The sequence below is a fragment of the Chrysoperla carnea genome, chromosome 3 (assembly GCF_905475395.1).
Source record: "Chrysoperla carnea chromosome 3, inChrCarn1.1, whole genome shotgun sequence".
Lineage (NCBI taxonomy): Eukaryota > Metazoa > Arthropoda > Insecta > Neuroptera > Chrysopidae > Chrysoperla > Chrysoperla carnea.
In genome coordinates, this window is record NC_058339.1 from 60,679,698 (window position 1) to 60,691,063 (window position 11,366).

Sequence of the window (11,366 nt, forward strand, 5' to 3'; positions counted from 1 at the left end):
CTGAGCGAGTTTAATAGCTGCTAAGAAAGCGACGAGTTAGATAGTTACTCACTAACTAGCCAACAAGCTTGTATAAATAACTTGGTAAACATGAACATTTTTTTTATATTCAATCATCTAGTTTATTAGCTAATAATTACCGACTCGCCAGCGAGTAGCAATAAGCTAGCTAGCTCCTTGTTAGCTAGCAAACATGATTACCTTGGTGCGCTTACAAGCAGACAGTAAACTAATTCAGTGTAACCCCCCATATAAATATTTATCGACATACGTTTGAATTTTTGCAAGTGAATGATATTAATTTATTTAGCTTATTATTAATTATGTGCAAATTTTTGAATAATTGGACTCGTATATTAACTTTTTTTTTTTGTATTAATTATTATTCAATAAATATACAAATATGTCAATAAATATTAATCAGTAGTATTGACATTAAAAATAAATGATAAAAAAGTGATAAAATTAAAGATTATATAAAAACCCTGCTAAATAAATAATTATAATATAAAAAGAAAATTTACGTTTTATTTCAAATCAAAATAATGAAATAAAATTCTTTTAAATAATATAAAGACATTTTAAAATACACTTTTATTAATGTCAATAACTGGTACAACTAAAAAATTGCCCATCCGATTCTCACAAGATGTGAGATCAAATAACAAACAATTTCAATAAATAAATTCTATGAATTTGACTAAATTTGATAAAGTTATTGCTACGACGATTGAACCGTTGTTGGTATCAATTCTAATTTCTTGAGCACTTCTTTAAATATTGGTAATGCTGTTCTTAAGGATAAACAGAATCCTTTACTAGCTGGTATTAATGGGAATGCTGGTTCTTTGTAATGTTTTTCGTTTGTTGTTTTAGAACAATGTTCCAATTTATTATTGTTGCATGATATATTGCATGCATTATTTGTTACATCGTTTACAATTTCTTCACATATTTTCGTACCACTTTTTAGGTTATCGAATGTTTCATCACACGCTGTTGAACAATTATTAGTGCTTGTACCAATATTTACCTGACTGCAACTTTTTTTCATTTCATTATGTTCATCTGTTCCAACCAAAAGATTTTCTAATCTATCGTAGAGAGCTGTTGAATATTAATATGATTAATATTAGTTTGATTATAATTAATTTTGTATTTTAGTAAAATTACCTAAAAGAATGTAAGGTAAAACCATGGACAAGAAAACCCAATCATAATGAAAATAAGCAATAAGATGAGCTAGTACTCAGGAGCTGATTTATTCTTAAAAGCGCCCCTGGACACTTTAAAAATTCTCCCACCTCCCCAAATTTTACAGAAAGTGAATTAAGTTCTATCATTTTTTGACAGGGTAATTTCAAACAAACTACTCGATTTTGATAGGACCGTCAGAAATCGACCAAAAATTTGTAGAACCTTTTCAAACGACCCAAACCGCCGCCCTGAACACTAGCACCGTGTGGTCCTAGTGTAAATTAACGCTGCTAGTACTTCTGAAATTCATCTACAAATTACAGTTTGGATAAAACGAATTATCATTTTTTATTTTTAGTCAGTCAGCGATTAAAGTAACCTCAAATCAAAATTTTGAAAAAAACAAGTGAAAACAAACAATTGACTGAGTTAATTGTTGAAATACCATGCATAGTCAGTGTTGATTTCTTTATCACATTACACATACAAACATGTGACACATACATAACCGATAATCAAGTATAGTACATATTATAAAATTTCCGCCTAAATGGCGCCCTCACGGGTAAATAGTGGTGTTTACGAAAAAATGTTTCAAACAAAAGCTGTTTAATTTTTGATAAGGAACTTTTTTTACATTTAAACTTTTGTTCTATCTCTAACGATTTACAAGATGGGTCCTACGGACCCAAGACCCAATTGACCTATGATGCTCATTTACAAACTTGGCCTCACTTTTTACGTCCTGAGTACGCTGTAAAAATTTCAGCTTGATATATTTTTTCGTTTTTGAGTGATCGTGTCCACAGACGGACGGACGGACAACCGGAAATGGACTAATTAGGTGATTTTATGAACACCTATGACAAAACTTTTTTCCTAGCATAATTATTTTTAAGCGTTACAAACATGGGACTAAACTTATTACCTTATGTATATTTCATATACACATGGTATAATAAATAATAAAAAAATAATAATTAAAAGTTACATCTTTTTAAAATATGAACCCTGATATTGAAACAACGTGTGAGACAAGAATCAATCCCAACTACAGACATAGAGAATGGACTTAGCAATATCTTCAAGAAATTGACCGCAATGACGTCCAATTCCAGTCTCTTTCTGTAGCATATAAAAGAACATCAACATATTAGTCTCTCTTATAAATTTCCACTTTTATTTTCTGTACAATTAAATAGGAAGGTAATTTAGGTTAAACAAAGTAATTTACGTTAATTGGATCTTGTCACACACAGATCCTGACCTCAATTAACAATTAGAACATGTAATTAGAAAATAAATTACCTAAGCCACGACTTTTAAAGTGCGAGTGAATTTCTTTCTTGAAAACTTCTGGTGGCGACTGAAGTAATTTTGTCATTGATTGAACAAGTTTTAAGGTAGCCATTTCATTATACATTCGACTGTTCTCCTTTCCTAATGCTGACCCTTTTTGTCGTTCATAGCCTGCTTCATTATAATATGGTTCAGAATTTAAAATTAACCCTTGAATTGAAACGATTACTTGCAAAAGTGTACTCTCAGGGCCCCAAATTTCTGAACCTCTTCCCGACCATGTTCCAAGCAGAGAAACACATACCTAAAAATTAAAAAATTGTATACATTGTAATTTTAAAAATGCTTAAAAATAATATCAAACCTTTCCGTCTTCATATAAATTTGGATTAAGGCGATCACTACAATAACTAATATAATGGAATAGTGGAGGGCTGATTGGATAGTTAGCACCAAGTTGTATATCAAATAAAAATAATCCGTCTTCATAAGGCGTATCAGCTGGACCTCGAATCATTACTGATAAAATATCTAAACGATCTTCATAACCACGTACCCAAACACCAGGCGGTAATGCACTAAAAAATTAATTAGGTATTAGTAATTTAATTAAATGCCATCCATATTCATAAATTAAACTAAATAACCAGTAAATTTTTCACGCTAATTTCAACTTTGAAAATAGTTATTAACATAACGTTTTTAATTTTCTAATTTACATTGTCTCAGATATTACAATTAAATTAAAAAGTTAAACAATTAAAAACCCGAAAACAAAATTTAAAAATATTCATGTAACAAACAACCAAAAAATTATTTATTCATATTCGTTGTGTGCGTAGTCATGGTAGGGACAATAAAATCGATGCCAGCGCTTGCGGTGGAAAATTATGGCGTTAACGGAGGAGGTTATGACTAATTTGCAATTCTTAACATGTAAATGTTATAGTGAATGTCAAATTAAAATTATTGAAAAACACTAATTAATTAAACTTAATGCATTAAAAATAACATAATTAAATATCAACAAATATTAATAATACACACTATAAGTTTTATTTTATTCATAAAAAAAATTCATAAACTAAAATTACGTTGCCTTTTGTATTAAAAAAAAAGGGAAAGTTTTAGATTATGTTTATTAATTTAAACAACAGCTGATAATTGAATTTGACAGTTAATTTTATTCAACTCATTTTTTAATGATGTTTTTACGAGTTTTAGTTATTTAGTTATACGTATGGAATTTTTAGTTATTTAGTTATACGTATGAAATTTGATCAATAAAATATTATATTATGTTATTTTAATTTATTATAAGTTTTTTTTTTGTATCATTAGTTGTAAAAAAACAATTCAAAAATGATTGCTGTTTTGACAAAACTGTTTCCCGCCTCGACACTACTAAACTATCTCAATGAGAAAACACAATAACTTTTTTATTACCGTCCTAAAAGTCGAAATTCACGCCGAACTGCTCGTATCCAAGTTTGAGATTCAGGTGGTTGAACAACACTTAAATGATATTTATGAGATGTGGGTGCATTTTCCATTACCATAAAACCTTCATCAACATTTTGTTCAGGTTTACTAACATTATTGACTTCCTAAAATTTGAACAGAATGTATAAATTTTAAAAAAATTAAAGATAGTTCATTTTTGTAATTTGAGAATAATTTTAAAAATTATTCTGGTGTCTGGTTTCATTCGTCCCAACCAAAGTAGCTTCAAAAAATTTCTTTAGAAGTTTGCCTGTTCAGGAGATATCGGCTTGAAACATAACTTATAGTGAGCGTGGACTTAGAAAGTTTTTGAAGGGATAATATGAACTTTTCAAAATCATTTAGCAATATGACAATATAAACTTTCCAAGACTTATACCCCTTTGAAAAAAATGACAAACATCGGTTTAATTAACGCTTGAGTTAGTATTATTTGAGATAACGCCTAAAATCATGTACGAAAAGCTTTTATTTCGGAATGATTCTGAAGATATCTTCTCAAAAAATACTCTAATCGTCAAATGAACTTCATTTTTAATGTTTTTTTTTTTTAGGATGGGGGGGGTGCTTTTTCAAAGCACCAAACTATCTCATATTACCACACCACCCCCCGTGCACGATTAAACTATATCTTGGAAACTGCTCGTCGAACCGCCAAAAAGGCAATTATAAACAATTCCGTTTTAATATACATTGATCTCAGTTGATTGTTTTTAATGACTAGGATCAAAAACAAGGTCATAATCAGGAGCCGTCAAAATTTTACTATAATTTTTGGAATAATATGATACCGTAGTTTTGTGTTTCGGTTACATAATAGTAATAAAATTACAATTACCTCAATATTATTCATGAGATTCATTGAAGGTTCTACTTCTATAGGACTCTTAATTATTGCTTCTTTACTATTATTAATATTTTCTTCTTCAGGTTCATTCCTGAGTGCATGAATAAAGTCAGCCGTACCCAAACGTTTAAGTACTTCAGCATGAGCTATTATTAATCTAGATTTAATTAAAGTACATAGGGCTTTACCAGCATTACAATTACTTAAAGTTTGATCACAATTTTGATTTGAGGACGTAGATTGAGGTGATGTTATGGTTGAAAATGATTTATTAGTTATTGATGCGGAATCCCTAAGATATAAAGTTTTTACTGTTTTATCACCAGTTTCTTTTGTAATTCGAACAGACATTTCTCCAGGTTTAGATGTTAATGCCACATCCTTTTTAGGATTTTCATTTAATTGATCTTTTTCTTTTTCAAATGCTACTTTTATAGTATCTTGAACATTAACAATATTCGATAGTATTTCAGCGGTTTTAGCAATAGGCATAATCGTTGAATCAGATCCACATTTCCAATTTTCCATATTTTCACGGATAAATTGTTCGGCTTCAATTTGTTTTTTTGCAATTTTTTCACTATTTATAATTAAATTTTCACTCCGATTACCTAATGTTAATACTTCATCTGAATAATTACTTCGAGCTATTTCTAAATCAGTATCTGTTTGCCCAGAAAATGTTTCTATAATTCTTTCATTTGGTGGATTTCCCGGAGATGTTGGTGGTGTCGTTTCTGAAAGATAAACGCATTTAAATCTATTGTTTTTATTTTTAATAATAATTAAATTTTACCTTCTGATGAAAATAATCTTTGAAAATGTCTTTGTATCCTTTGAGTAACTGTCGATCTGGAATCTCTAGCTTTAGCTCGCTCTAAGAGGGCAGTAAAATGTTGCTCATGAAAAATACTTGTACCCATTAAACGATCTAAATATCTACAATCTTTATACACATCTAACAATTTTCGCATTACATCACGGCCTTGCAAGGCGGGATTTTGCGTAAACATTTCTTCAAGTCTTGCCATTGCATCACATGACCTTTCAATATTTGCAGCCAAACGATATCTTAATGCAATGTCAGTATTTGTAACATCTACATCACCAGGTACTGAATCTTCACTTTGAGTCTCCCATGAAGCATCATGCGCCACATCTAAGGAATTTGCTTGTTCATCGTCATCTTCGTCGTCTTCATCATCCCATAACTCTCCTTCATCACTATCGTAATCTCCAACACGGTACAAGTCCTACCAAAAGAAAACGAACTACTTGTTACCCATATTTCTATACCAGAAAAATAAATATTTATACCTGTGGCCAGCACATGGACTGCGAACCGTCTACCCATTTTACACAGATTCTGCCTTCAGGAAAATTATCCAAAACTTGACCAGCAGCCGATTGAACATTTGCACATCCAGCAACTTTTATAACGACAGTACCAGGTCGGAAATTAAAGTCGGGATGATCTTTTAAATCATATACACTAACTTCCGTTTCAGCATGTAAGGTGGGACTAGATGAATCACTAAAAATACAAAATACAAATAATGAAATTTTCTAATAAATTCAAAGAAAATTTGTTGTTGGTGTCATCCAACCCATATATACAGAAGAGTACTCCCCAAAATGTTTATGACAAAGAAGAAAAAATCGGTCTAGCAGCATTATTTTTAATCTTTATTAACACTACTTTCATTACATCAATCATTTTATCAGGGATAGCGATAGATACATCAGTATTAATTAGAAACTTACCAATCGGCAGTGGAAACGGCTGCGTATGTACGAAACCATTTAACAACTGCAGTTCTGGCTACATGATTCATATATTGTATAACACCGTAATCACGTAAATCTTGCTGACCGTCGTTAATTAATGAATTATTTTTTATAACAAAATCACCAGGAAAAAACTCTTGATCATCTAAATGGTGTATTGGATATAATTGAGTGGATTGAATATTTTTCTCTATTGTGCCATCTTGCCAAACAACTGTAGCTACACTCGACGTACATAGTGTTTCAACTAAAATAGGAAGCCCAGGTTTAGGTGGCTCCACATCCATTGTTATAACTTTGGATGACGGCCTTAATTTACGTTCTTTTTTCATTTTCTTTTTTAAAACTTTGGTTGATAATGCTGGGCTTTTCTTGCCTTGATTTGTTACTGCTGTTGGCGTAACCCTGCCGCTGCTACCGCTATTTGTGATGGAACTTGTTTCCGATTCTTCAGTACTCCATTCTTCATCATCTGCGATTAAAAGGAACAACTTAGCTTACTTTTATGGATACGAAAACGAATATACCACGAATAATTTGCTTGCACACACCCTATACGATAGTCAAAAAAATATTTTTAATCTGAGAAATACTCTCCGTTTTACTAGTCTTTCATTTTTTGTTTGTATATTTAAAATGTTTTGAAATTTAGCGTCCTTTTCTTGTTAATATGAGTGATTTTTAGCTTTACTTCCTTCAAAAATTTGACATTTAGCTGTTTCTATGCAAATATCCGGAATATTAATCTATAAGGTTTTTGTGAACAAGAATCAATTTACAAAATGCGGTTCACAGATTTTGCAAAATAAAATGGCCTTACCTCCTGCTCTATTAAATGCAGGAGCCTCCTGCTTATAGTTGAGATTCTCAGAAATAGTAACAATTGTCATTAATAACCAAAAAAGGGAGAGAATTTGATAATTAAAAGCGACGATAAAGACAGCAAACTGTTTATGTTAACTATATAACTGCCCAATTAAATTATTTAAAATTTTTTTGGTAGTTTATATATCGGAAATTAGGCCTCAGATCGAAATTTGGAAAGAGCTTTTACGTTCGTCTTGAGAAATTCACTCAGGAAGAGTGGAGTTATACTGTCAATTATAAAACACTCTGTATATAGATTAATGCAAGCGACGTTGTAAGCGTTAATATCAAAATATTTACCGATTAAATCTTGACAAATATTTTCTGTAATAAGTTCATCCATTGTTGCTTCTGGTGGCTTCAAGGAAATATTTGTTTCAGTAGTGGTAGTAGGTTGTTCTTTTCCTCTAAACAATTTCGATTGCCTTTTCAACCACCTGGATTTCGTATCAATTACATCATCATTTTGTACAGTCAAATAATGTCTATCACCAATTTGAGAAGTACATGTTTCAAAAACATTCAACATTTTCAAGCTAAAATAATAAAATATAAATTTTATATTTTAAGCAATTATAATATTTCAATAAAAATTATAATTTACTTTTTCAATGCATCACCAGTAACTAAATAATCAGGTTGTGATAGCGTAGTTTCCTGCGAATTTTCGATTAATCCTTGGCAATGCCAACGTACACCAACAGCTGTTGTTTGTAAATCTTCAATAATAACGTGGTGTCGTTTTTTCGATTGGTGTGTTTCTTTCGAACCATTTAACCAACATACCATTTTCAATTCATTTGGTCTCACAGTTAATATTTGCCCAATAAAATGTTCACAAGCCCCACATGATGTAGTGGTCCAACGACGTTTTTCGGTTGGTTTTAAATTACATACATTACCATGAGATAATTCAAATCGTGCAATAACACTTGCCAGTGGCGATAAAGGGTTACATGACATCAAAGCAACTTTTAATTGTGTTCGATGTTCTTTTACAGATCCCACCCACGGACCCAAGCATGCAACTAAATCCAGTTCATAACGATCAAGTGGAATGAGCCGTGTATTTGGTACCGATGATAGCACATATTTTGTTTTCACCTAAAATACAGAAAGATTACAGAAAAGGCGGATCGTGATACAATTAACGGTCAAATTGACCGGTTTTTAGCCCAAAAAAGCAACTGTGACATCAATTTGGATGCAAATCGCACCATTTTAATTTTTTCAAGCATCCAAAAAAAAAGTTTTAATATATTCGTCAATAAAAAATCGAAAGTAACAAACCCCATTAATTTGCCTTGAATTTAAAACTTTAGAATTATTATAAAGATTTGGAAATATTATCTTCATAGTTCAATCTTTAGAATATATAAAAATTTTTAATGTATTTCTCAAAATAAATGTGAATGAAAATTGTCCAGCAGTTTGCATAGCGAATTTTCTTCAGCTTTTCAGGTCTCGCATTTCGATGTTAGTCAAAAAATAAAATTTATAAAATAAGTTGAAGTCCACTAATATCAATTAAACATATATATAATATTTGTACAATGTTTACCTGTTGAACATCCGCGTAAACAGTTATTTCCCTACAATAGCCATGTTGACTATCAGACGCCTTCGTTGCTACTAATTTTCTAACCACATCTCCAGGCATTAATGATCTATCGGCCAGTCCTACCTGTAAAATTTGATAAACTTATTAAAATAGGACGGATTCGGCAAAATTATTTTTCGCTTTCGAGCGCCGCATACGTCTACACTCTTTATTTTGTGGATAAAATAATTTTGTCTTACGTGCTCGATATTATCTGTAAATGCGAAACGGCTTTAAATAAAAAATCAACTTAAATATTTGCGTGTGTAATATGAATGATTATTATGCCCTTTTTTTTAATCATTTTATCTGTTAAGATGTACGTTTTAACATTCTAACAACAACAAAAAGAAAGTAGGTACCTCTCATTATAAACATATAGCATGGGAAAATATTTTAAATATGTTGCTAGCTCGAAACAGCAACTATATATTTTTATACCATGCATACATATATGCATGGTATACTAAGTTTAGTCCTAAGTTTGTAACGCTTAAAAATATTGATGCTATGAACAAAATTTTGGTATAGGTGTTCATAAAATCTCCTAATTAGTCCATTTCTGGTTGTCCGTCCGTCCGTCTGTGGGCACGATAACTCAAAAACGAAAAGAGATATCAAGCTGAAAAAGTGAGGTCGAATGAGCAACATAGATCAATTGGGTCTTGACCTATGGGTCCGTATGGCCCATCTTGTAAACCGTTAGAGATAGAACAAAAGTTTAAATGCAAAAAATGTTCCTTATAAAAAAATAAACAATTTTGTTTGAAACATTTTTTCGTAAACATCACTGTTTACCCGTGAGGGTGCGTAAATTGTATAGTATGTATTATACAAATTGTATATGTATGTGCAATATGAAAGAGAAAAAATCACTGTTTACCCGTGAGGGTACGTAAATTGTATAGTATGTATTATATAAATTGTATATGTATGTGCAATGTGATAGAGAAATCAACACTATTTATGCATGGTATTTCAACAATTAACCCAGTCAATTGTTTGTTTTCACTTGTTAAACTCAAACTTAAGACCGAATTGATTTCAAACTTTTCAATTTTATATGTATGCTGAATAATTTCATATTTCATTATGGATATGAATGTTTCATTATGATATAAATGTTTCATTATGATATGAATATAATTTTTTTGCGTTTAACTCTAAAAATTTGCACATACTAAATTACTTATTTACTTATACTTTCGTAAACAAACTAAAAACATATTTATTTATTCTAAAGTTTTCTTTTTTGTATTTATTTAATGAATCTTTATATGTTATAAAATAAATAAAAGCACCGGAAAATAGACAACTATTTAAAAATTTAATCATAAATTACTATTTTGAAATCGAACACGTGTTGAAATAATTATTTACCACAAAGGATTCCAAATTATATTGTACAATCCTTTAAGATTGCGGTAACTATGGGTCAGTTGTTTTAAACAATATCTATCGCACATACATAAATTGCGTCCTTTTCAATTCAACCTAAACTATAAACAAACAAAAAATGCCGGTAAACAGCTTACCGCTCTTTCTTTAACAATTTGTTCGAATCCATGTGGATACCAAGAAACTTTAATGGTTCCTTTCGATAACGGTGGACAATCAGAATCAGAATCATCACTGTCGCTTTCATTATCTTCATAATTGTCAACAACCATTCCAAAACAAACCTAAAAATGAAATTGTTGTGTAATATATTACAAATAACGGAAATAAGTTATGTAAAATGAACCTTTTTATCAGTTATTTTATATACAAGATCTTCATAAAAATACTGATTATCCACGGCAATGGTGTTTGAATTGGTAGTGTTAGTTTGTGTGGCATTATCATTCTTGTTTGAGATGGCATCCTCTTCAGTTGTCATCGCCAAAATATTAAATGTAACAATAATTTGTTCAGAATTCTTTAGGTATTATAATTTCCAGAAATCTGATACTCGACGTGTATTCTATTGAAATGACAGCCAATAGAGAAAAACATTATTCTATCATAAACATTGCCGGTCAGGTAGGAACCTTAAACAAATGCATATCGTAACGCGATCTCGTAGGCTTTGATTCAACTTCTTTAAAATACCTTTTCTCGAAAATGAATTTTTCTAGAATGTCTTTTGAAAATGCTTTCATTCGGAAATCTGAAACTTATTGCTATATTTATTCAGGTAGATTAAAACTTTTTTATTTATCCTCTTACCTATGCCATTTATTTTTGTATCAAGAAAGATGTTTTTGGATAATTTTAGATCGAATT

General features: G+C 30.6%; 1 protein-coding gene across 1 annotated transcript; it reads right to left on the minus strand.

The window, feature by feature from the left end:
• Positions 1 to 616: 616 nt before the first annotated feature.
• Positions 617 to 11,062, minus strand: LOC123295422 ((E3-independent) E2 ubiquitin-conjugating enzyme). The gene is made up of 13 exons (XM_044876767.1): positions 10,846 to 11,062; positions 10,637 to 10,783; positions 9,063 to 9,185; positions 8,106 to 8,605; positions 7,802 to 8,037; positions 6,611 to 7,106; positions 6,164 to 6,380; positions 5,643 to 6,099; positions 4,838 to 5,583; positions 3,943 to 4,103; positions 2,861 to 3,074; positions 2,506 to 2,800; positions 617 to 1,107 (listed from the first exon to the last, which is right to left on the minus strand). Exons 1-13 carry the CDS (start codon positions 10,978 to 10,980, stop codon positions 722 to 724), a joined length of 4,113 nt encoding a protein of 1,370 aa, XP_044732702.1. The 5' UTR covers positions 10,981 to 11,062; the 3' UTR covers positions 617 to 721.
• Positions 11,063 to 11,366: the final 304 nt, after the last annotated feature.

What these genes read in the sequence shown, in the direction of transcription:
- LOC123295422 (XM_044876767.1), bottom strand. Translation starts at nt 10,980, where the DNA reads ATGACAACTGAAGAGGATGCCATCTCAAACAAGAATGATAATGCCACA. An exon ending in ATAAAATAACTGATAAAAAG is followed by an intron (nt 10,784 to 10,845) that starts GTTCATTTTACA and finishes TTTCATTTTTAG; the next exon opens with GTTTGTTTTGGAATGGTTGT. An exon ending in TTTACGCGGATGTTCAACAG is followed by an intron (nt 8,606 to 9,062) that starts GTAAACATTGTA and finishes TCTGTATTTTAG; the next exon opens with GTGAAAACAAAATATGTGCT.